The sequence below is a fragment of the Bubalus kerabau genome, chromosome 1, assembly GCF_029407905.1.
Source record: "Bubalus kerabau isolate K-KA32 ecotype Philippines breed swamp buffalo chromosome 1, PCC_UOA_SB_1v2, whole genome shotgun sequence".
Lineage (NCBI taxonomy): Eukaryota > Metazoa > Chordata > Mammalia > Artiodactyla > Bovidae > Bubalus > Bubalus kerabau.
Window position 1 is genome coordinate 250,991,290 of NC_073624.1, and position 27,625 is coordinate 251,018,914.

General features: G+C 35.7%; 1 protein-coding gene across 8 annotated transcripts in view; it reads right to left on the reverse strand.

Moving 5' to 3' along the window:
- The window catches only part of SSBP2 (single stranded DNA binding protein 2), a 400,682-nt gene that overhangs the window by 28,615 nt on the left and 344,442 nt on the right, over positions 1-27,625 (reverse strand). For 7 of the 8 annotated variants that reach the window (XR_008707889.1, XM_055563053.1, XM_055563014.1 and 4 more), the window contains 4 exons: positions 26,287-26,353; positions 25,478-25,548; positions 17,350-17,417; positions 11,816-11,864 (listed from right to left, as the gene is read on the reverse strand). Coding sequence is in view for 7 of the 8 variants with exons in the window: in XM_055563053.1 (XP_055419028.1) it covers positions 11,816-11,864; positions 17,350-17,417; positions 25,478-25,548; positions 26,287-26,353 (255 nt within the window). In the remaining variant the exon portion in view is untranslated. Of the gene's footprint in view, positions 1-4,840; positions 9,529-11,815; positions 11,865-17,349; positions 17,418-25,477; positions 25,549-26,286; positions 26,354-27,625 lie in introns of those variants that run through there. The other variant, XM_055563044.1, reaches the window with a different exon arrangement.

The window sequence follows — 27,625 nt, forward strand, 5'->3', positions numbered from 1 at the left end:
TAGCACTTTATGGAATCTGAACTTTCATAAATAACAGCAGTGTCTGTCAGCCTAGTCTGAGAAACCAAATACAACAATGATAGAAGCAGTACTATGTGGGTACAGAAGATGTATTTGAGCTGGGAAACTGGGAATAAGAGAGAGAGTGGGGGTCCATTACAAGGACAAAGAGAAGGATCGGCATTTAATAAACAAATGTGAAAGTACTACACAGTTTATTAGGGAAATGGTATGTAATTTTACAGTTGTTGCAGTGTGGGACTTATAGGCAATTGTGGAAAATGATGAGGCTATAATAAATGTTTATAATAAAGGATGAGGCTACATGGTCAGGCTAAATTTATGCTGTTGGAAACAGCAGGTTTTGAGAGACATGTTCAAATTTATGTATTTTAGTAAGATAACTCTACAGGCATCATGGAGCATGAATACAAGTTAGGAGAATATTGCAAAAAGTCTAGGCAAGAGATGATAAAAAGTGTTCTAGGCAATGCTGATTAAGATAAATAGGGATGAGAGAATTTGACAGACTTTGCAAATGTACTCTGCAGGGCTTGGGGACAAACTGGGTGAGAAGGTAAGGAAATTCCAAGGTTTCCAACATGCTGACTGGGTGGATGATGGTGCTACTAATTCATATATAGGGAGTTTAGGAAGCAGGGGACAGGTTTGGGGAATGTCTGATATAATATTCGAAAGCTCTAGTAGACACTGAGTTAAAACCGATCAACAGATATTTAGAAGTAGTGGTTAAGAACTCATTGGAGATCAGGACAAGAGATAAAGTTTCAATTAACTAAATCCCCATTGTGTGCCATGCACAATACTTAATATAGGATTTGATTACGTTTAGTTATCGAAACTAAACGATAGTTTAGTTTCATTAGTTGAAAACGTTAAACTGAAAAAAAGCCCAAGATTGGAATTAAAGAACATTACCAATTAAAAAAGGGTAGATAATGGTATACTAACGCATATACATGGAATCTAGAAAGATGGTACCAAAGAATTTATTTGCAGGGCAGCAATGGAGAAAGAGACATAGAGAACAGACTTACAGGCATGGGGAGAGGGAAGGACAGGGTGAGATGTATGGAGAGAGTAACGTGGAAACTTACATTACCATATGTAAAATAGATAGCCAATGGGAATTTGCTGTATGGCTCAGGAAACCCAAACGGGGGCTCTGTATCAACCTAGAGGGTAGGGAAATGGGAGGGAGGTTCAAGAGGGAGGGGATATATGTATACCTATGGCTGATTCATATTGAGGTTTGACAGAAAACAAAACAAAATTCTGTAAAGTATCTTTCAATTAAAAAATAAATTAACTTAAAAAAAAAAGGGTAGATAATGTGACGGGAGGAAAACCTGGAGAAAATATTCTATAAAATGTCAAGGTAGACTTTTAAGAAGCAAGAAGTAGGAGCAGGCTGGCTAGGAAATGCCTAAACTGGGCTTACTTTTGAGCCTTACTGGGCTTGTCTTTCAACTTCTCTGTGACACGCCCAAGAATAAATAATATAAAGGAATATGCTAGTACAAATATGGAAGAAAACATTACTTAAATGAAAAGAAATTAACAGACATTTAAAACAAAACCAAGGTGCCGAATATTTCAAAGTTCAGGTATGATGACAGAAAATAAGTCCTTAGTTTTGCTAAGTGGAAGATCACCAGGAACTGAAACGGTTGAGAAGTTTAACCGGTCTTCGTCCATCACCTGCTGTATTTCTGGCATTGCACGGCTGCCCAGGAATGAAAAGGAGGAGCATTAAGGAACCCACTGCCCAGGAGAATGGTGGTGACAGAGTCAGGGTGGGAGATGCGGGACTGCGGTTTGACACTGATGAAGGGTTGAGAGAAGTCTTCTCTCAGTTATCCCTTCCAACTCGAGAAGAGAGCAAGACTGGGGGTTTTAAGTTGTCCTGGGATTTGTTAATTGGCACACTGTTAGGGAAAGTTCCAGCCAGTAGAAAGGGATAGATGAAGACTCCTTTAAAAAATGAAAGAGCAAGATATGTAGAAACATGAAGAGGTGGGATAAAGAGACCAGACCAAATGGCTAGCATTGAGAAGAACATTACTAAGACAAGAGGAAAGAAATATGATTAAAGGTCTGATAATACTGAAGTGTAGAATTTGAAGAAATGTGAGTCTAATGTTCCCCCCCACCGCCACTGTAAAATAAGAGACAAGTTTAGCTGATAGAAAAGGGGCCAAGGATAAGGAATGTAGGAAGGGCATGTGACTAAGGGAAAATAAAAAACTGCTGGTCACACATCAGCGGGTACTCAGCAGAGGTTGAACGTTATAGATTTATTATAATGCATTAAGCACAATTACAGAAACACACATTAGGCATTGTAGAAGAATCAAAGGTGGTGCTTTACAAATTCTTGAAATTTAACATTCCAAAAACAAAGCTCACAGCCTACGCTCTAAGCCTGCGTTTCCCCCATGTCCTCATTTCACTCTGTGTTACTCCCACCCTCCTCGATGATGATGATGGGTTGCTACGTCATGTCCAGCTCTTTGTGAACCCATGGACTGCAGCATGCCAGGTTCTTCTGTCCTCCACTATCTTCCAGAGTCTGCTCAAATTCCTGGCCATTGAGTTGGTGATGCTCTCTAACCATCTCATCCTCTGCTACCCCCTTCTCCTTTTGCCTTCAATCTTTCCCAGGACCAGGGGCTTTTCTAGTGAGTCAGCTCTTTGCCTCAGGTGACCAGAATACTGAAGCTTCAGCTTCAGCATCAGTCCTCCAATGAATACTCAGGGTTGATTTCCTTTAGGATTGATTGGTTTGATCTCCTTGCAGTCCAAAGGACTCTCAAAAGTCTTCTCCAACACCACAATTCAAAAGCATCAATTCTTTGGTGCTCAGCTTGTTTTATGGTCCAACTCTCACATCTGTACAAGACTACTGGAAAAACTTTTATAGCTTTGATTATATGGACTTTTGTTGGCAAAGTGATGTCTCTGCTTTTAAACATAGTGTCTAGGTTTGTCATAGCTTTTCTTCCAAGGAGCAAGAGTCTTTTAATTTCATGGCTGCAGTCACTGTCTGCAGTGGTTTTGGAGCCCAAGAAAATAAAATCTGTCACTGTTTCCACTTTCCCACCTTCTATTTGCCATGAAATGATGGGACTGGATGCCATGATCTTAGTTTTTGAAAGTTGAGTTTTAAGCCAGCTTTTTCACTCTCTTCTTTCACCCTCATCAAGAGACTCTTTAGTTCCTCTTTGCTTCCTGCAATTAGTGGTATTATCTGCATATCTGGGGTTGTTGGTGTTTCTCTTGGCAATCTTGATTCCAGCTTGTAAGTCATTCAGCCTGGGATTTGGCAGGATGTACCCTGCATATAAGTTAAATAAGTAGTTGACAGTATACAGCTTGGTTGTACTCTTTTCCCAATTTTTAATCAGTCCATAGTTCCATGTACAGTTCTAACTGTTGCTTCTTGATCTGCATACAAGGTTTCTCAGGACACAGGTGTAAGGTGGTCTGGTATTCCCATCTCTTTAAGAATTTTCCACAGTTTGTTGTGATCCACACAATCAAGGACTTCAGAATAGTCAATGAAGCAGAACTAATGTTTTTCTGGAATTCCCTTGCTCTCTCCATGATCTAATGAATGTTGGCAACTTGATTTCTGGTTCCTCTGCCTTTTCTAATGCCAGCTTGCACATACGGAAGTTCTTGGTTTATGTACTGTTGAAGCCTAGCTTGAAGGATTTTGAGCATAACATTAATAGCATGTGAAATGAGTGCAATTGTATGGTAGCTTGAATATTCTTTGGCATTGCCCTTCTTCGGGAATGGGATGAAAACTGACCTTTTCCAGTCCTGTGGCCACTGCTGAGTTTTCTAAATTTGCTGACATACTGAGTGCAGCACTTTAACAGCATCATCGTTTAGGATGTGAAATAGCTCAGCTGGAATTCTGTCATCTCCATTAACTTTATTTGCAATCATGCTTCCTAAAGCCCACTTCACACTACAGGATATCTGGCTCTAGGTGAGTGACCAAACTATCATAATTATCTGGGTCATTAAGACCTTTTTTGTATAGTTCTGTGCATTCTTGCCACCTCTTCTTAATTTTCTTTTGCTTCTGTTAGGTCCCTCCTGTTTCTGTCCTTTATCATGCCCATCCTTGTTTGAAATGTTCTCTTGACATCTCCAATTTTTTCCGATCTCTTTCCAAGAGAGCTCTAATCTTTCCCGTTCTATTGTTTCCCTCTATTTCTTTGCACTTGTTCATTGAAGAAGGTCTTATCTGTCTTTGCTATTCTTTGGAATCTGCATTCAACTGGGTGTATCTTTCCCTGAAAACTAGTCTCAAAGACCTGAAATCACCTTCATCTTCATTTCTTTATCTCTAAATCCAACAATCACCAGTTGTTTTTGATTACATGTGTCACATTTTTATCTCCTCCATCCTTTCTCCACTGCTCTACCTCAGACTCTGGCAGCATTTTGTAAGGCCCGTTACTCGACTCTTTCAATATTGTTTCACTATGTATCCATTTTATATACTATCATCCTAAAATAAAATTCTGTTCCACACAGATGATAATTCCAGATTTTTCAGCATTCAAAGCCCTGAACACATCATGGTCCATCTTTCTTTTTCCAGCTTTGCTGCCTTCTCTGCCTTCCAAAGCTATGTTCCAGCCACTAAGAATCTAATATTTTTTCCTCACACATTTCCTACAATCCCTCTTCTCTTTACTTTTGTCCAGGCTTTTCTCTACCTCCAGTCACCAGAATTTCCCCAGCATAATTAATCTTTTCCCTCCACCCCTCCCCCATATACTATACAAAATATCCATTAAGATGAAAATGCAGATATAGAAGATAAGACCAGAGAGCTAGAAGATCAGAATCAAAGAACTACACAAATCTCTTATTTGACAGATAATAAAAATTAAGGCCATATGTTTGTCTGGTTAGGCTAGACAGAAAATTCAAGAGATGTGACGACAATCCAAAAATCCTGAAATTCTGACTCCTAGTATTTATGATTGGTGCCATGGTAGATGAATAGCAGAATACCTAGAGGTTCTCTTTGGCTTTATTAAAAAATGATTAGCTAAGTAGCTTAACATTTTATTTTAGCTAAGGAGTTTTCATCAACTGTGAAATTCAAAACTACCTTATATGCACTGAAATTCAGTTCACTAGAAACCAGGGAGGGGAACATTCTCTGTGTCACTGTAAAGCTGAAAATGTTCCTTTATTTTTTAGTGCTCTTTTAAAAAAATGAGCATCTATTTTTAATAGGGCAAAGCTCCTACCTGGAGTAAAATATTTGTATTTCTCTTGGGCTTAATCACTCTAGTAGATCCTCATTTTTCCTTACAGAAGTTTTCTGTTTCCTGTCAAGTTAGTGAGTTGATGAATACAGTGCTGTACTGATCATCTGTTGTTTCTGCTCAGCCCCTCTTCTGCCAATTGTTCCCTGCATTTTCTTTGAACCATATCTCCCTTATTTTTCCATGTGGTTCAGGCAGGGCTCAGGGGGTTGAGTGTGTGAGCCGGGCCTGGTGGATAGAGCACTGTCCCCCCGGGTCATAGCTGGTTCATGAATAAGCCTATGTATCCAAGCTAAGCAAATCTACTTCAGTTAGTTACTTCCAGTACCTGTGCTTAACTGATGAGAGTTGTGCTCTTTTGTGCTTAACAGGGAGCTGTGAGGGTACAAATCTGGAGCTTCACACAGCCTTCTTGCCAGACTCGTGGAACAAGGGTAAGCGATGAATAGGGACAGGGTCCTGATGGTGTTATTTGAACCCCTGGAGCCAAATGTGTCCCCCAGCAAATTTATATCTGGACTTTTCAGATACATGATCCAGTAGTATTTTCCTTCAGTATGAGCCTAGTTAGGTTGGTACATATAATCAAAAGTATCTCCTGACAAAGCTAATTCAGGTATTTTTGATAAAAGTGCTTGCTACTTTATGATTAGAACCTGTTTTACAGTTCAGCTCAAATGTACAGTTCTTTGTGAAAAACATAAAAAATAAAAAGGTTGGCAGACTTGTAAGTTTCCAAGTAAGAGTTAGAGGCCAATACTGTTATACTCAGCATAAGGGAAGTTAAAAGTAAAAATCATATTCTTATCTGAATTAAAAATATAAATTAAAAAAATAATTTTATTTAGTTTTGGCTGTGCTGAGTCTTTGCTGCTTAGTGCAAGCTTTCTCTAGTTTTGGTGAGCGGGGGCTGCTCTTCATTGCAGAGTGTGGGCTTCTCGTGGTGGTGATGTCTCTTGTTGAGGAGTACACACACAGACTCTAGGTGTGTGGGGTTTAGTGGCTGTAGCACATGGGCTCAGTAGTTGTGGCCCGCAGGTTCTAGAGTTTCAGCATCAGCAGCTGGTGCAGGGGTTTGGTTGCTCCTCAGTATGTGGAATCTTCTGGACCAGGGACTGAACCTGTGTCCCCTGAGTTGGCTAGCAGATTCTTATCCACTGTGCCACCAGGTAAGTCCCATAAATTTGTTTTAAAATATGTTTCTCCTGCTACCATGTAAAGGGGTGCCAAAAGATTTTTGTTCGAAACATATATGACAAAACTATGTGAAGATATAGATTACACAGATAAATAAATTTATTGTGGATAATGGTAGGTAGACTTCTTACTTTCAGAGAAGTGAATAATAAACATGGAAAGCAGGAAGTCTAGAATGAACTCTGTTGTGTTGAATTACAGTTGAAGCACCAGTGTGCACTCGTGGATTTTGCTTTTAAATTTTATTGGATTGTAGCTGATTTACAGTAGTGTTAGTTTCAAGTGTATCGCAAAGTGATTCAGTTATACATACACATATGTTCATTCTTTTACAGATTCTTTTCTCATATAAGTTATCACAGAATACTGAGTAGAGTTTTCTCGGTATATAGTAGGTCCTTGATTATCTATCTTGTATATAGTAGCATGTGTATGTTATTCTCAAGCTCTCGATTTATCCATCCCTTCCACATTCTCCCACTTTGGGAATCATAAGTTTGTTTTCGATATCTGGGAATCTGTTTCATTTTGTAAATAAGTTGATTTGTATCATTTAAAAAATCAGATTCCACATATGGGTGATATCATATATTTTTATTTGTCTGATTTAGCATGTTAATCTCTAGATCCATTCATGTTGCCACAAATGGCATTTTTTCATTTTTTTTTTTTTTGATGGCTGAATAATATACCATTCTGAAAGACTGAGGGCAGGAGAAGGAGGGAACCACAGAGGATGAGATGGTTGGATGGCATCACTGACTCAATGCACATGAGTTTGGGTAAATTCTGGGAGTTGGTGATGGACAGGGGGGCCTGGCGTGCTGCAGTCCATGGGGTCATAAAAGAGTCAGACATGACTAAGCAACTGAACTGAATATACCATTTATACACAGCACATCGTCTTTATCCATTATGGACACTTAGGTTGCTTCCATGTCTTGGCTAATTGTAAATAGAGCTGTAGCGTGTACTCCTGGTTTTAATATGGATAGATACAGAAAGATACAGATGTGTGTGGCTATATGTGTATGTGTGTGTGTGTGTATATATCTATATCTGTTGGTTGAGATGGCTAGAAGCTAGGTCACACCAATGGGTTCTAAATACCACTCTCCACTAAAAGGAACCAAGGACCCTTATATAAATGGCTGTTATCAGGGTTAAGGCTGGGAAAATATGAGTTTCAAAATGCTCAAAGTGTAACAGGGATATGTCAAAAGAACAAATGACCCAACTTGAAGGGGTTCTAACTGGACAAATCTGACATGATTTTATTTAGAAAACAAAACCCTTTGAACAAAGTAGAATCCACAAGTACATCAGATATACACGAATGATTGGAGAAGAAAGAAAAACTCCTTTAGTAAAGAGTCAAGTAAAAAGTAGAGAAGGAAAGATAGAATTAGAAAATAGCCATTTGGCAACCAACATAGTGAAATAATTCAGGAGAGAATTATCAATGGATACAAAAAGCAGAGGATTAAAGTATGATCTTTATGGCAGTGTCGAAGTATGCCTCACAAGCAGATAATTACAAAGGGAAAAACAATAATTTAACAAGTGGAGAAATGTAACAAGCACCACCTTAACTAAGTGACTGAAGTTAATATAAGTAACACAAATAATAGGCAATTACCATCACAGACCTCCTGAAATGATGCACTGAGAAAAACACAAAATTACTTCTGGGGATTCCTGACAAATATATATAATCTGAATCTAATTGTGAGGAAACATCCACCAAGACCAAATTATGGGACACTGTACAAAATAACTGGCTTGTGGTCAACAAAACTCCAAGGTTAAAAAAGACAAAGGAACTGTTCCAGGTTATAGGAGACAAAGGGACTTGACAAATGTAACAAGTGAAGGGGGGTTTTCTTTGGTTACAAAAGACATTGTAAGGACAACTGGTGAAATCAAAATAAGGTGTGCAGATCAGAAAACAGATTACATCAATATTAATTTTAAAGTGTTGATCCTTATATTGTAAAAGATAGTCTCTTCGTTTTTAAAAAACAAAGTTCTTAAAAGAAAAAACAGTATATAAAAGATATTTGGAAACAGCAAAAGCACAGCAGCCAACCTTTAGCACGCTGCCCTGAGGAGCCCTGGGCACACTGTACTGACACAAGATGAAAACTATTTGTAATTTTAAATACAAAACGTCCAAAGAACTTGGATTTCAAAATAATAAAGGTAAATTGTCACTACAGTATAATCAATGGTATCCAGGGGGGAAAATCCCTCTTGAATACTTTTGCTTTGTTTCATGTAAGCCTTATGTTTTTGCTAGAAAGTCATCAGTTGCCTATGGTTTTTTCTTCTCATAAACAACCATATTTCAGAGGGATGCTTTTCCTTTCAGTGCTCAGGATGATGACTCCTTTCTCTTTGTGAAGAGAAAATGATAGGTGTTCCCACAACTTTTCCCTATCCCATCAAATTCTTTGAGGGTAGGAATACACATACGTGGTATACATTAATCACATTAGCAGGAATTGCTTTCAACTTGATTACGTGCCTACATGTGTGCTAGCCAAATGCCCACTTTGGAGTGGTTGTTGGACAGTGGTTTGATATGCAGAGCTCCTTCTCTTAACTCCTAGTGTTTCTCGAGATCTAAAATAACACAGAGCTGCTGACCTGATATGGTGAGTTCTTCTATCCACACTGCTTGGCTCTGTGAAATCCTGAAGAGTGTCTTTGGTATAGTAAGTCCCCTAAATATGAATGAGTTCTGTTCTGTGAGTGCATTTTTAAGTCCAATTTGTTGTAAGTCCAATAAAGTTAGCCTAGGTACCCAAACTGACATAATTGGCTATATAGTATTGTACTGTAATAGGTTTATAATACTTTTCACACAAATAATAAACAAACACAAAACATTTTTGATCTCACACTGTAGTACCTTGAAAAGTACAGTAGTACGGTACAACAGCTGGCACTTCTTAGCAGTACCACCTACATCACCGCTGCTTTTATGCCAGCTTCTGGATATCCTGGACTTGAAATAAAGATGCCGTATGACTATACTCTGCGCAGTACTGTAAAGTACACAAGAGCACAGCCGCTTGTGGGGGATGCAAGCAGGTGACAATATACACCAGACACGTGAACTAACTTATACGACTGGACACGTGAACACGTTTGTATCTTTGAAAGTTTGAAACTTGAAGGTTCATATGTCAGGGACTCATGGTACTTTAAAAAATCATAAGAAAGTACAACTCTTTCCTCATCTCTGCCTCTATCTAATACTCTTTACTCGGATAACACACTTGCTAGGTACAATGTACCGCCTTCAGTATCAGTCCTTCCTTGGTGGCTTTTAGAGGATAGGGTCTCCGGTTCAGAGTACAGAAGGAGGTGCTGGAGAAGGTGGGCAGTGGTGGGTGTGAGCTCACTCCCGCCCTGCAGTGTAGGGATGGCTGGTTAAGCGGGCACTGAGGAAGGAGAGAGGTCTTTTTACTTTTAGGTAGGAAAGCTTACTAGTAGAGGTGGGTCATCGATTGTGCTTTTTAATCCTGTTTCACCAGATGTGCAGATAATAGAAATATGCTCCAGATTCTGACAACAGGAAGACTGGCAGAGTTTCTACCGTTATTAAAAAATTGTTTTCTTGCACCTTTGGGTATTTTAATGGGAAGTTCAAAGAAAGCATCTGAGCTGCCAGTAGGGAAGTCTTAAAGTTTGAAAGGCACATAGAGCAAAAAGGAAATAGAAATGTGAACTATTCAAAAGCATATACGCAAATGAAAAGAAAACTGGAGTAAAGATAGTCATATATAACATAACCAGGTAAAGGAGTATCTTGTAAGATCTGCTGAAATAGTGCACTGAAGACCCAAGCAGAAGCAACATCATCATTCTCTCCACCCCAAGCAATTTTATTTAATTATCAAACGTCATAGCTATTGAATCTAAGAGATAGGCAAGTAATACAGATTAAACATTTTCTCTAAAAATATGACAGTTACTTAATAGAGAAGTAAGTGATTTCTACTTTAGAACAGCAATAGATTCAGGATGATTCTGTCTATACCATCCACCAGGGAAGCCCAAGGATACTGGGGTGGGTAGCCTATCCCTTCTCCAGCAGATCTTACACACCCAGGAATTGAACTGGAGTCTCCTGCATTGCAGGTGGATTCTTTACCAGCTGAGCTACATGGGAAGTCCACACCATCCACACTTCACAAATTTAAATTTTCTTGAAATTTAAATTAATGTTAAACATTGGATCAGTTTCATGTTTATTCAGAATTAAGGCCACTGCTAGTCAATGTAGGTGCTTCTGCATATAAGCAAAAGGCATCCCTTCTGTGTAAATACTCCAGACTTCACGACTGGAAACCAGCTATCTTTCGGTCAACTGCTGACTCTGACTCGGGCATCTTTGTGCAGCGCACATACTACACAGATGTATGGAGTAGAACTCTCTCACATATTGAACCCAAGGTTTCAAAAGTCAAGAAAGCTATTTCCTGGGTCAGTAAACTTAAAGTGTTGGGACGACCCAGAGGGATGGAATGGGGAGGGAGGAGGGATTCAGGATGGGGAACACATGTATACCTGTGGCGGATTCATTTTGATATTTGGCAAAACTAATACAGTTATGTAAAGTTTAAAAATAAAATAAAATAAAAAAAAAAAGTATTATTTTTAAGACTGAAAGCTTAAATTTTAACCTGTGCCTACATTTGTGACATTATTAAGAAACAAATATATTTATGCAGTCAAACCACAGCCACAAAATGATAAGGAAAACTCCCATGATGCCAGATACGCAGAAACCATAGATACAAGCGTAAGGACGGCAGTTTAGTCCATAGGCACAAGGCAAAGGTATACGTGCTTCCCGGAGCAGCGAGAGAGCAAGCCTAGGTACAACCAGAACAGCAAACAGAATCATAATACCTGGTAATAATTGGTTTTATTTGGCAATTTAGTGATTATTATAGTTATTTTAGAAGGTGAATTCATTATATGATAGATTTTATGATAAATGTAGGCTACTGCAGTATTCTTTTTGCAATCAATCACGCTATTCCTCTATTTTTGAATGTCCGTTAATCTACATAGAATGCATCTTTACCTTACATCTTGAAGTGAAACAAATCACATAATTTCAAAGATTATACATATTTTTCTAAGAACATAGAAAAATACTTTTGAATTATTACTTAAAAAAGGTTAATATGACCAATTGTGGGGCTCTCAAAAGGAACAGATTTTTGTTGTTAAATGTTACAAAGCACGAAGAAAGTGAAAAAATATATATATATACTCACTGAATTGGCATTTGTCGGGTTTGGCCAAGGTCTACCACCACCTGGGCCCCTACAAGACAATATGATAAATGAAATTTTAACTCATGCTCTGAATGTTTCACAATAAGCAACAACATCATAAAATACTAACATTTATAATTCAGTTACCACGCTGTTCTAGTTCAGCACTGCAATTACTCTTTATATTCTCACAGCTTTTTTAATTACTAAAATCCAAAAGCCTTATCATTCCCCAAACAGCTTTCTTTCCAAATCAAACTACTTTTACTAAGCCTAGTTTTAGGTTCAGTTATTATAATAACCATTAAAAGTGGTAATCACCTATAGTAGTAAATATATATATACATATATTGAATCATTATAAGAATCTGCTTTTGGAGTAAAAATCACTAATTATGAGCTAAATACAAACTATAAATGTGACATCAATATAAGTCCTCTCTGTATCATTCAAGATGAAATTGTAAAATACTATTATATATAAAATTATTGCTTGTATTAAGCTACAAATGTATATAAAAGTTCCCTCCTCTTCAAAAAATTTGCATAGAATATCACATTACTTTATACATCTATATGTCTATCTTTCAGTGCTGACAATTTAGTTACTATTAAACAAGGGGATCACATTTTTTGTTTTCATAATTGTAGTTCAAGACAGTGGTCAGAATAAATCTTGGGGGAAAAAAACAGGAGGTAAGCTATGCCAACGTATTTCAATACATTGCTTCATGTTAGGGTGGAGAAGCATGCTCCCTATTCTATAGCTTAAAGACATAATGATTTTAAAACAAAATTAATGCCTAGTTAAGTTAAAAAGTTCTCTTGTCCATATGCTTTTAGTATTAATTGCACCTAAATAAATACTGCCTGATGAGAAGGAGACTACTGTTAGCATGTCCTATGTAATTAGGGTCACTCAACTCCTTTCCCTCTAATATCAATGAAAACACTGAGCTTTTTAATTAAAAAATAAAGTCCCCTGATTCTTACTCTAGGGACCTTAAACCTAAAATTCTAAATGTTAGATAGAAGTTGTCCAAATTAGCTGTATTACCCATGTTTGGTTGGAATATTTAGACTGTTTTGAGTATTATTTTGGGATTCCAAGGAATGCAAACAGCAGGGAAGGGCATGAGAAATTGTGTCCTTAGGCTCCATTAGGATGCCCAAGTACAATTTTACCCAATTCTGTTTGAGGAATAGAGGGGGAAATAAGATGCCGGAGTCAAAATATTGGTCAAAATATTATGCACAGCCAGAAGGTGAGGGACACATGTATTGTTTCTGGAAATAATGCCTCTCTAAGATGATGAGGATGACTTTACAGTTAAGTTACTGGAGCACTTTAGAAAGGTGATTTTACATAGAGGATTCAATGTCTTAATGGGCAGAAACTGAGGTTAAGCACCGGATATATGTTGATCAAGTGAAATTTTGACTTGCTTGATGTTAAATAAAATACAGTGGAGAAATTAGGAAATACTTATCTTACAACAACATAACAATATATTATATATATCCAAATCATGGCCAAAAATTGTTTGCAATGATATGCAGATAATCTCATATTCTGAAGTATTATGTTTAAACAAGGACTGTGTGAATAAGATATATTAAATATAAAATAATTTTTACTTAAAATTTGCTTAATGTTAATATGTTAAACTAAATATTAAAATAATTAAACACAAATAAAAATTAAATGATTATGCTAAATTTATTCTAAGAACCATAAAATACCTTTTATGCATTTTAACTGTTTAACAAATACTAATGTCTCAGCTCACCATGTATTTCAAAATAAATTGCATTTTATTGTAATGGGTTAAGTATTAATTCATTTGGATAACCTAAATTTCCCCTATCATTACCACTGTGTTAGAAAACACTTTAAGTTTTGCAAATACTATTAAATAAAGTGAGGGTTATAGTAGTGAGTAGTTCTATTAGAACAACTTCTTAAGTGCAGGAAGTTTTCTCTACTTTTGAGGGCCATCAGTATTATCAAGAGAGTAATCTACAAACTATAATGTAGGCATTATTTTGAATGTAAATTTCTACATAAGTATAGTTTGAAGCAGAATCAGTTAATCTCATTTAAAAATAAAGAGAAAAATGAAGCTTAAAAGAATATTGTTTACTTGGGAAGTTTTCAAGGCTGGTCTTCCTTTGTTTTTTGTTTTAACTGATTCTAACTGAACTCTCCTCTCTTTACATTTCCTACTCATAAATACTACCTAGACCTCAAACCTAATGAACTCAGTTGTAGCTTGCAACAATCTGCTTGTCCCAAATTACAATTCCTCTGCTATTCCCAAATAAACTCATCTTTTTAAGCTCGCCAAAAAAAAAAAAGTCTTTAATTTTTGGTAGGGTGTACGGATATGATGAAATAAGACAACCATGACTACCAAAGAGAAAAAATATCTTTTCTTCTATAATTCAGTCATTTTATTTCAAGGTAATAACTATGTAAACCTTATAATTCTATAGGGTATGATCTAGAACCTAAAGGGTCTAGATCCTTTGAAATTATTTGTCCTTTTTGTTCCTATAAAATACCAAGGGACACAAAGTTGAATTCAAAATGTTTTAAAATGCTGAATCTTACATTCTTTTTAAATTTGTAAAAATGTACTGTATTTAAAAATACAGTTTTCTTTTAAAAATCTATGATGCATTTGAAAACATTTACATTGTAGTTACAGTTCGTAAATTCTACTTTAAGTTACTGAAATTGATATTGAATTTTAATTCTAAATATATACTACTAGCTATAGAAACACTAAAAATAGACTCTTATTTTAATTTTAGGTGACACTACATATGAATTACCCTGAGTTTAGAGCATGGAAATATAAAAATCATACCAAAATAACCATTTTCTTTGGAGATGACCAGTATGTTTTTATAACAACAAAATAATCAAAATTTTGTTCCAAATGGTTTGGTTTCAGTAAGAGAGAAAGCTGTAGTTAGAATATGGTATTTATTTACTTTCATGACCAGGGCTGGGTATTTTTTTTTACTATCATTACATTTTGGTATCAAATAATGAAAAGTGACAAACTAAAGAAACCTCATCCAGCTATGATCCTCTGGTAGATCCCTCCTGATCCCAACACAAATATCCAGACTATAAAAGACGTAGCCCAAGGTGGTGCCTGTCGTTCAGTCACTAAGTCATGCCCAGCTCTTTTGCCGCCCCCCAGACTGCAGCCCACCTGACTGCTCTGTCCTTGGGATTTCCCAGGTAAGAATACTGGAGTGGGTGGTTATTTCCTTCTCCAGGGGATCTTCTTGACCCAGGGACTGAACCTGCGTCTTCTGCACTGGTAGGAGGCTTTTTCACCCCTGAGCCACCAGGGAAGCCCCAGCCTAAGTAACACTAATTCTAATGCCCTTTCCTTTAATTTTTAATTTATCCAACATGTAAAAAAATGACATGAAGAAAGTCATAATTTCAGTTGGAAATACTTACTTGCCGTTACACAGTAAGATTTAATTTGTTTTAATGATAATAAATTATGGAGTGAATTTCAATAAAATTTATTGAGTACAGTGGAGACAATAATATGGCTTATTTATGTCTCTCTAAATTCACTTTTGCTTTATTGGGGCCAAAATCAATAAAACAATGAGTCTCTCTGGTTGGATCGTCCATATTTCAGAACTGTCTCTGTTAGAGGGAAATAGTTATGATGTTATTGTCCTTAAAGGAATCCTAATTTATAGAAAACTTAAAATTATATAAGACCCCAAATAACAGTCAATAGTAATTAATGGAATGACAATCTCTAAAGCTTAAGATTTCTTTAAAAGCCAGAAATTATACATATAGTAACATAATATATAATAAAAATATTTTAAAATATCTGGAATATATTAAAATGAGAAACCCAAACACCAACAGAAATAATCATTTGAAATTTTCAGCCATAATTTTAGTCTTCATAGTCTATGGAATTAAATACACCCATAAGTATGTTTAAATGTATGTGAGAAAGAAATTAGATAATTTTAAGCAGCTATCTGATTTCCAGTGGTCACATGAGAATGATTTTTCTTATACTAGCAAAACCAAGTTGATCTAAAGTCGACCACATTACTAATTATCATGATGAGTAATATACCAAATGATATTAGATACATTCTTAATATTTAATGAGAATTCTGGGTTGATCACAGCATTCAAAACGTATACTCCTTAACATCTATACATAGAATTCAAATTATCCTTTAAAAGCTATTTCACTTTAAAGTCAGAATCTTAGGTAAATTTTATATATATCTAAATCCTATTATTGAGAGTTTCAACTTTTGATAGAAGCACAAAATATCACTCCTTTTTGTAGCAATCATTAATAAGGCTAAACCTTTGAGGAATTTAAGAAAAGGCTTCATGTCTATCCATTTTTACTTTAAAGTAAAAAGATGGGATAGGAAAATCTGACCTACTTTTTTCCCCCTTGTTCTGTCAGTTTTAAGCCTGGTTGGTATCCACCTATTAACCTATTTTCTATTTTAGGCAAAACTGCTTTCCATGAAAATGGTTCCAGAAACTTAAACAAATCCCTATGGACATCAAACAAAGCTTACCGCAGTATATTTTCAATGCCATTAACTGATGGCAGAGTCGTTTAGTTTGATAGATAAGTAACCAAAACATGGACTAATGGGGAATATGGAAATAGATGAGACTACCCAAGCCATAAGCAGAACTCTTTCATTATTTCTGATAAATTTTCTTTAGGCCACATCATGGAATTGATCTTCTAATGAATTAATGAAGGCCATTAACAAGTTCTGGGTGTATATGGAACTTTGAGGACAAGTAAGACAATGGAAAAGAAATTAAAATTCCTTAACAAATTGCATTCTATTGATTGATAGAAGTAATTGCTCTCTTTGGTTCTGAAAGGCCTTCACAGTAAAAAACAAAAACAAAAAAAGTCTATTAGTTTACTCCCTAAGTATATCTTGAATTTTCAAAAGAAATTATACTATGGAAATTTCTTTAATAAAGAAGAAACTACTAGAAACTTCTTCCTGAGTTACCAGTGGTCCCAACAAAGCAAATATACATGTATCTTTAGGAAGGACATCTATAGGTATACATATTTCTAAAAGTTTAAAACTCATAGGAATCATACTGTATCTGTTACAATGAACAATATTCACTTGTCTACTGGAGGGTTAAGTCATGGTCTTGGTGTCATCTCTTCATATTTTTGTATGGACTGCATGAATACTATGTGCTTATTTACAAGAGATTCATTTTTATGATAAATAGAACATGAAAATCAGGCTAAAAGTTGGCATTTGAAATGGAAAAAAAAGGTTGCAAAGACAGAAAAACAGAGAATATGTTGTGAAAACGAAGCAAACACTACAGTTCACATTTAGTTCATTTATACTGTCGTTTCATTTTACATTACAAAGAAATTTAGCTTAAATTGTGTTACAAATTGGTGTGACTTTAGAAGACAGAAAATAGAACACTTCACAGGACAATACAGCATTTTGCTTACATGTTCATTCCAGGCATTCCGGGGCCACCTAAAGCATTCAGTGGGGGTCTCATTGCACCTCCATAGTTCTGTAATGATAACCAAGGGTCAGACTACCACAAAACAAAAAAACAAAACCAAAGAGGAGGGGGGAAAGAAAGGAGAGCAGGTTAATGATTTCCCTACATAACTCCTGGTTGGATAAGGCCTGTGCAATTCATTCTCTGAAGGGTCCACTTTTGTACTTTTGCTTCTATTTAGCAGTTACATTGGTTTGTGTCTTTTTAAAACTACGTGAATATGTATGATCACTGGAGCATGTTAAATGATTGAGGTATAGTTACAATTGTAATATTCAATTATCTTAATTTCTTGATATCTGTACAACAGTGAACTTTTTCAAGCAAGACATTTCATAAATCCCAAACTCTGTTTTTAAAGAAAAGACTAAGTCAACATGTTTGAAACTGTCAGAATCAGAACAATTATGTAGTCTGAAAACAAACAGGTGAATCTAATATAAGCAAGTTGAATGTGAACTTCTGTCTGCAAAATAATATATTCCAGAAAAAAATGTACTAGTATACAAATCCACAAAAATATATGAACACTAAAGTGTACTTAAAATATGCACGTGTGAATTATGACTCGACAAACTTATTTCAATATTTGAATGTTATGTGCATTCAAAAAATAAAAATATTTACTGTACATATCAGATTAGTTTCCATAAGGGCCAAAAGATTAATTTTAATATGATCATATTAATATATTTTAAACTATCAACTAGTTAACTTCATGCTTGGCTTTCTGACATTACTATTCCTCCAACTTCTCTGACCATTCTTCAGTTTCCTTTGCTGATTCCTTTTATTTTGCCAACTCTTTAAATATGCTTTTCTCCGAGTTCTAGCCACAGCATCCTTCTAAATAAATATGCATTTATGGGTAAACTTATCTGCTACCATTAGTTCAACAATTATTTATATGTTAGGAATCTCAAATCCATTTTGTCATGATGTCTCCCCTAAGCCCTTAGACAACTCACATGTTGAACTTCATATTGGTTGTTTCTATCTGGATACCATTTCACACTCAACATACCTAAAAGTCACCTCCATTTTATCTTCTCAGAGCTGTGTTCTTTATATTGCCTTCCTCAGTCAGTTCTGTGGCATCACCTTCTATACAGACGTCTAGGCTAAGAACCTCTAGGAGCTCCTTGATGTTTCTTCCTTTTATTTCAATTTCCGTATTCAGTCAGTTACCAAGGTCTATTGATTCTACCTGTGAAATACCTCTTGAAATACTGCTCCCTTCGTATCACTCATCTCTGTCATTTACTGACACGACTGTACTCTCTTAGTTGGTCTCTCTGACTAAGCCTCTCCCCCTCCCAATCTATTCTCCACACTGACTCCAGAACTGTGCTTCTTAAACTCAGTTCTCTTTATGTTGCTTAAAAGCCACGATGACCCACACTGTCTATCAAATGAAGTCTTTCCTTCAGTATGGCCCTATGATGTTATTCAGAGACCAGCCTTAGCTGCCCTCATTTCCTACCATACTTACTTTCTTCCCTTACCCCCACCTCTACCCTCCAGATTACTGAATTTCCTGTGGTTTAGAAACACGCAGTGGACTTTTACACTCATGATAACTCATCTGCTATGGCCTTCTGTGTAGTAGGTGCTAAGATGACAGGGAAATATTCAATGAGAGGAGGTCTGTTAACTCCAGGGAGTAAGCCAGTTTATAAATAAACCTACCTAGTTACATGTTGTTCTCATTATTAAGAAATCATATTTAAATGTCTCAAATGAGGTGCTATGGAACAAGGGAATGGTATCTATCCATAGCTGAGAGAGCTATTTCTCTTAACCTCTGGGTCATACATGGGGATGGCAGCAGCAGTATTAGCAAGGAGTCGCTGAGAAGAAAATCCGTCACTGGGAACAAAATCCACATGACAGACTGTAACAGAAATTCTTCATAAAACAAACTCCCCTCATTTTTGATCCTACAAGGTCTGTGTTTTATTTTATTGAGGGATACATTTGTTGTGCTCATAGCTCTGGACATAGATAGTGGTTTGAAAATCTGTTTCCCCTGCCCCATTTCCTCTGCTCCCCTTTCTATACGTGTGTTTACTGGTCAGATTCTCCCAATGATCCATTCAACCTTAACTTTCCTATCTACAAAGTGATAACATCAACTCTCTTATAAGCTTATTGGAGGAAAAATGAAATCATACACAACACCTATTATAGTGCTTGATGCATTAAAGGCAAGATACCTGGTGCTCAAAAACTTAGTTGCTAACTCTTACACTGTTAATAAGGGACCAACTTAAATGAGTCTGCTCATTTTCCCTTGGACCCTCAATCCTAACAAAATTACATGCTTTTGATGTAGTGACTCCCTGCCAGAGAATGCATATTTCTTTTTTTGACTTTTTTCCTACTGTTTAATAGTTTTTCTTTATGTATCCGCATCTCATGCTAAACAATAAGTACCTGAAGGTAGAATCTGTTCTACTTATCTGTGTAGATCCAATGCTCATGTATCACAGTTCATAAGTGTTACAGGATGTCCGTAAGAAATTACCCAATACATATTGTGAGAAACTTATAATATTTTAATTTTGCAAATAATCTGAAGCAAACAGAAAACAGGAAGATAAGAAAGAATAACAACAGTCTTTCTAATGGGTAACAAAGGCAGAATGGGAAGAGCTAATTTGGAATCACTGAATTTTAAAGCTGATGGCAGCTATACAATCCCATCTGGCTTAATCTCTCCCCCAATGCAATGGTCCTGACAAAGGACTCTTCAGACGTGGCCTGGAAAGTTTACAAAGAGTGTTTCCGTGATTGGGCAGTTAAATTTCTAGAAAGTTATTATACTGAACTAAATTCCACTTCCCGTCTTAGATGTGAAAATACAGAATTAGTTTACTTCCTCTTAACATCTTAGCATTTCTTCACCCTAAGTATTTGACTTGGAAGTCATGATATGTTCCTATTTGCATATAACTCACTTTTCCTCCAGATTTCTAAAAGAACTAGAGCTAGTTGGAGAGTCTTGAAGTTTTCTGTTAATCACATGTATCTGCTGAGCCTAAGAATGCAGACAAGCTAACAATATATTATTACAAGAGCCACACAGAAAAATGACTTCAAATATGATATTAGGGAAGACATTTTTCTAGATTGAATAAGTAACTCTGCTTTTCCATTGAAAGGATACTGATATCAGTCTAAAAATCATGTATTACCACTGAACTTTGATTTAAAATAAATTAAGGGGTGGTAGAAATATACCAGGATTTGGAGCAAAGTTTTATTTCTTCCTCCATGCAGTAGGTTTTAATCATATATTTACTGTATTCTAGTGTGCATTTTGCCTTCAGCAGCAGAATATATATATATTTCTTTTAGGAATTCAATTATTTTAATAGATAACTACTGTCCCTCTTCACCACACTGGTATTAAGCTGAAAAACCTGGAAATAATATCTGTGATACAAAGGAGATATGTATTTTGTTTGTGCATAAAACTAGAAACAATATTCCAGAGATGCTTCTATAATTCAGCTATAAAAAAGCAGATGCATTCTATTCTTGGGTAGAATCTGTATTATTAAATATCTGTCACGAGAGTCTTTTTTTTCTCTTTTAAGAAACACAGCTAACTTTTTATTACAGATCTCACAGTTTATAATCCATATGTTACATATACCAGGTGTTATAAGTAAATATAAGAATCTCTCAATTCAAATGATTTTTCTTCATGTTTAACCTACTGTATCATTCATATGAATATGATTCCTGTTTTCATTTAAGTAAATGATATGTATAAACAATTTCATTTAATCTTTTATGCTTAAATACAGTGTTACATAAGTTGTTGCAGGCATTTCTGGTTTCTGAGGTAAATTCATACCAGAACACTTTACTTCCCCCAAATTATAAAGAAATAGATAGCAAAGATATTAATCCAAATGGAAGAAATAAACTACTCTTCGGGTTTGAAAATGCAAAGAAAGAATTCATGCTTTATGATAAACTGAGTAAAACTCTTCAGTAAGAGAAATAGATGGGCAAACAGTGGAAACAGTGTCAGATTTTATTTTTCTGGGCTCCAAAATCACTGCAGATGGTGACTGCAACCATGAAATTAAAAGACGCTTACTCCTTGGAAGAAAAGTTATAACCAATCTAGATAGCATATTGAAAAGCAGAGACATTACTTTGCCAACAAAGGTTCATCTAGTCAAGGCTATGGTTTTCCAGTGGTCATGTTATGGATGTGAGATTTGGACTGTGAAGAAGGCTGAGCGCCGAAGAATTGATGCTTTTGAACTGTGGTGTTGGAGAAGACTCTTGCGAGTCCCTTGGACTGCAAGGAGATCCAACTAGTCCATTCTGAAGATCAGTCCTGGGATTTCTTTGGAAGGAATGATGCAAAAGCTGAAACTCCAGTACTTTGGCCACCTCATGCGAAGAGTTGACTCATTGGAAAAGACTCTGATGCTGGGAGGGATTGGGGGCAAGAGGAGAAGGGGAGGACAGAGGATGAGATGGCTGGATGGCATCACTGACTCGATGGACGTGAGTCTGGGTGAACTCCAGGAGTTGGTGATGGACAGGGAGGCCTGGCATGCTGCGATTAATGGGGTCGTAAAGAGTCGGACACGACTGAGTGACTGATCTGATCTGATCTGATCTGAAGAGATTACTCACCAGAAGTGTTTTCTTACTTTCTGTTGTAATTTACTTAAAACACAAAACACATAAATTTTTGGCTCGACATTTTAAAATATAAAGACCAGTATGCTCTTTTACTTTTGCATTTTCAAATGAGATCTAAGTATTCATATGTTCAATAGCTTAGGTAAGCATCAGTGTATCTTTCAAATACTGAAAAACTTACTCAAATCAGACTCTAATTTTTAAAATGTTGAAAATACTGGTCTGGAATGACAAAAACTCAAAGAGCAGCTAGCCAAAAAAAAGTGACCTGAATGAAGAATAACTAAATTACAGACATCAACTTTTGACATATATTCAAAATGTATCTATTATGAAAATCTTTTGAGAAAAATTCTTCAAGTTGTATATAGCTCTAAAACTAGTTGGCATAGTTTATTAAAGACTAAAACGAAGATCATGGTATCTGGTCCCATTACTTCATGGCAAATAGATGGGGACACAGTGGAAACAGTGGCTGACTTTATTTTTCTGGGCTCCAAAATCACTGTAGATGGTGACTGCAGTCATGAAATTAAAAGACAGTTATTCCTTGGAAGACAAGTTATGCCCAACCTAGACAGCATATTAAAAAGCAGAGACATTACTTTGCCAACAAAGGTCCATCTAGTCAAGGCTATGGTTTTTCCAGTGGTCATGTATGGATGTGAGAGTTGGACTGTGAAGAAGGCTGAGCACTGAAGCATTGATGCTTTTGAACTGGGTGTTGGAGAAGACTCTTGAGAGTCCCTTGGACTGCAAGGAGATCCAACCAGTCCATCCTAAAGGAGGTCAGTCCTGGGTGTTCATTGGAAGGACTGAAGTTGAAGCTGAAACTCCAACGCTTTGGCCACCTGATGTGAAGAGCTGACTCATTTGAAAAGACCCTGATGCTGGGAAAGATTGAGGGCAGGAGGAGAAGGGGATGACAGAGGATGAGATGGCTGGATGGCATCACTGACTCGATGGACATGAGTTTGGGTAGGCTCTGGGAGTTGGTGATGGACAGGGAGGCCTGGCGTGCTGCGGTTCATGGGGTCGCAAAAAGTCAGACACGACTTATGCAACTGAACTGAACTGAAAAGTATAGTCAGTCAGTGAACTATTCTACAGATCTTATAAATTCTAATTGCCATTAACAGATTAATGATGGTTGGTCCCATAAATCACCATCCCTAATATGAGCAGAAATAGCAAAAAATAATTTAAATATCTAGATTAGAGTTTTATAAGATCTTAAGAAAATATATAGGAAATAAATTAGCCTAAATAATTTTTTTTTATTTTGACAATCTCACAAATATTTACATAATAGGTATCTCTGAAAAATTTCTGCTTCATGTTCCAATACAATTTATATAGTTGATCCTTGAACAACATGGGGTTGAACTGTGCCAGTCCATTTATAAGTGGACTCTTCTCAGTAAATATATTATTGGAACATTTTTGTGGATTTGCAACAATTTGTAAAAACTTGCAGATGAAACACACAGTCTAGAAAGAGCAAGAAAATTAAGAAAAAGGTATGTCATGAATGCATAAACTATATGTAGACATAAGTCTAGACTCAGGCATAAGCAGAGTGATATTTAATATAAAATGAATGTCTTAGTTTTCTTACTGTTTTATAATTTTGCTTTCAAACACCTACATTACTCTATAGTATATGCTTCTCTCTCTCTCCCCCTTAATTAGAGAAACCATGTTATCAGCCTACCATCACATGTAAGCAGTTTAAAAAAATTTAACAATATTTAAATACTGTATTCTGAATATGCCTGTAATACTATATGCCATGAAAATGTTATAATGATTCATTCATTAGTGTATAGGCTAGGCTATGATGAAGCAAATGTTGATTATTACACTAGGTTACCATAAAGCTATCATAGTGCTGCTTCTTCATTATCAATGCATGAAGTGTTATACCTGTAAATAAATAGGAATATATTCGCCTTTTCTTTTAATTTTTGACATCTAGTGTTTTAAATATATGTAATATATACAGTGTTTCATATCATTTAAGACAATATATATACATTTTTAATCTTAGACAAATCTTGTTAGCAGGTATCTACATATTTTAAGACAATATTGACATAGATACTGACAGATAATTCATCTTATAAACTAGATGATGTAAACTTATGGTATTGATAAATATAGTACTGTACTGTAATTGTATTTTCTTATAATTTTCTTAATAACATTTCCTTTTCTCTATATTACTTTATCATAAGGATACAGTATATAATACATATAATACATTTATAAAATATGTGTTAATTGTTTATGTTATCAGTAAGGTCTCTGGTTAACAGTAGGCTGTTAGTTAAGTTTTAGGGAATCAAAAGTTATACATGGGTTTTCAATTGTGCAGTGGTTTGGTGCCCCTAACTCCCACATTTTCAAGGGTCAAGTGTGTATTACATGTTGATTAGGAACTCTTAGATATAAGTCACATTTACCTGGGTAAATGTGGTTAGAGTCTTTAAAATCTGTTTTGGGCACACAACAAAATACTTAACATTTTTAAAGTATATACATGAAACAAGCTCCTAAAACCATCACTTATATAGACTGTTCTTGGAGAGAATAAGAAAAGTAAATGATCCTTTTAACCAGTGGTATGATACACTGACCTCTGACCTACGAGGGAGAAATGTACAACTCTGAATTCTGGATTCGTTTCTTTGAAATATAACATTACAAAATTAAATTCTACCTCAGGCAGTTTTCCCAAGAGAGACAAAGAGAGGTTTTAGCTAAAATAAGTGACAGCCTGGAGCAGCATACTAAAAAAATGTCATCAACAGCTGAATAGGTTCAATCTTGGTGTATCCTCCTGGGAAACTGTGATAGAGAAGTAGGCTAATAACATCTAGTGTATACTGTTGTATTACACTTTTTCAGTGAGACCCATTTTAATGTTTGTTTCTAAATGGTTTTCTATTGTTTTCATACTCGAAATATGGTACTATATCATGGTCAGTGGCATTAAAGACTTAAGAGAAATATATTTTATGCCACTTATTCTGTTTAATTCAATTAGATTTTAAATTATCTTGGTTCTCCTTTATAATAATTACTATAATTATTCATATTTCCTCAATATAAAAAAGGGTAACAGTTACCTTTTTTAGTAATAATTACTATAATGGATTTCTACACAATGTATTTTCTAGAATGTACCAAGGGCAAATGTGGCTTGATGTTACATCTATTTGGACATGCCATAGACAACATATCCTCAAGAGCTTAAAAACTATGTCATATTAAGTCTTTTATATATATATATATATATATATATATATATATATTAGAAACCAGCAGATAATATAGTTTATTTGTGTAAGATAAAGGCAGAAACTCAGCCTCTGGCTTCCTGCACTTTTTACCTGTGGTCCTAAGGGCACCATTCCTCTTGGAGGAGTCATTCTCTGCATTGGCCCACCCATATTTGGATGACCTAAAAAGAGAAAAAAGTGTGACAATATTAGCAATGTAATGAGCATGAGTGCTAAATCAGAAGCTACAGCCTCCTTTCTGCCTGGTGTTACACCTTATTTACTAAGGGACTAAATTATTGACATCACCTCTACTTGGCTTCCACAGCCATTCTTCTACCTCTTACCACAGGGCTGTCCCTGCCCCCACTCTCCATTAATGTCTTGAAAGTGAAATCTTCCTCTTCTGTGTTGAATTATAATACATCTGTCATAACATTTGCTCCCCTTCTTTTAGAACAGTGAACAGAGCCATCCGTGCTTGTGGTACCTAAACAGGTCAGTGGAAGGACCCAATTATTGGGTTTGTTAAACTATCAAGTAAGTCACTTGCTGCTTAGCATCATCTTTCCTCCTGCTTATCTTTTTGGTGGACAGACCTCTCTATCTGAAAAAGGCAGAGAAAATTACAAGTGACATAGTCACTTTGATTCCCACTTGCTAGAAGTTATATAAAAAGTTTTAGAAGTTAAGCATTAAAACACAGATTTTGGATATTTAATTATTCTGTTCCTTGTGTTATCACTGCACTATCACAAATAATTAAGTTAGCAAAAAATATAATTACTTGGCCATGTTATCAAGTAAAATGCAACTGATATGATTATGAAAGATCTATACAAATAATACCTTCCCTAATAAATACAGGGTTTCCTTTGAGATTCTGCACATCAATTTAACTTTTACTTTAAAGCAGTCACCTTGTTGTCGAGTTGGGTCCATTCCACTGGGAAGTAATGGCTGACTTCCTGGGACACCTCCAAGTGCCTAGCATATTTAGTAAAAATAAAAAGCAGTAAGTACTGTAACTATTTATAAAATAAGAACTTTTAACAATTATAGAATGCATTTGAGTATTTCACAAGATTTTTTTCAAGCTGTATTTTTTTATATTGGGTTATATTTTATTTACAATAATGTGTTAGTTTTGGGGTGTACAGTATAGTGATTCAGTTATGTTGAATATATGTATCTTCCTTTTCAAATTCTTTTCTATTATAGGTTATTACAGAGTATTGAGTAGAGTTCCCTGTGCTAGACAGTAGGTCCTTGTTGATTATCTATCTTGTGTACACTGGTCTGTATATATTTATCTCAACCTCCTAATTTATCTCCCCCCAACACCTTTCCCTTTTGGTAACCACACATTTGAAGTCTGGGAATCTGTTTCTCTTTGTAAATAAGTTCATTTGTATCACTGTGTTTAGATTTCACATAAGTGATATAATACAATACTTGTCTTTCTCTTACTTCACTTAGTATGATAATCTCTAGGTCTATCCATGTTGCTGCAAATGGCATTATTTTTATGGCTGAGTAATATTCCATTGTATATATGTACCACATCTTCTTTATCCATTCCTCTCTAAATGGACATTTAGGTTGCTTCCATGTCTTAGCTACTCTTAAGTAGTACTGCAATGAACACAGGGGTGCACAATCTTTTCAAATTATAGTTTTCTCCAGTTGCATGTCCTTGAGCGGGATTGCGATATTATATGGTAGCTCTATTTTAGACATTTAAGGAACCTGCATACTATTCTCCATAGTGACTGTATGAATTTATATTCCCATCAACAGTGTAGGCGGGTTCCCTTCTCTCCACACCCATTCCAGCATTTATTGTTTGTAGACTTTGATAATGGCCATTCTGACAGATGTGAGGTGATATCTATTTTTGATTTACATTTCTCTAATAATTGGTAATGTGGAGCATATTTTCATGTGCTTTGTGGCCATCTGTATGTTTTCTTTGGAGAAACATCTATTTAGATCTAATTTTTATTGTTTCTTTATCTTAAGCTGCATGAGCTGTTTGTAGACATTTGGAGATTAATCCCCTATTGGTTGCATCATTTGCAAATATTTTTCCCCATTCTGCAAGTTGTCTTTTTGTTTTGTCTATGGTTTCCTTTGCTGTGCAAATACTTTTAGGTTTAACTAGATCCCATTTATTTTTGTTTTTATTTTCATTACTCTAGGGGGTGGAGCCAAAGAGAAGTTGTGATTTATGTAAAAGAGTGTTCTGACTTTGTTTTC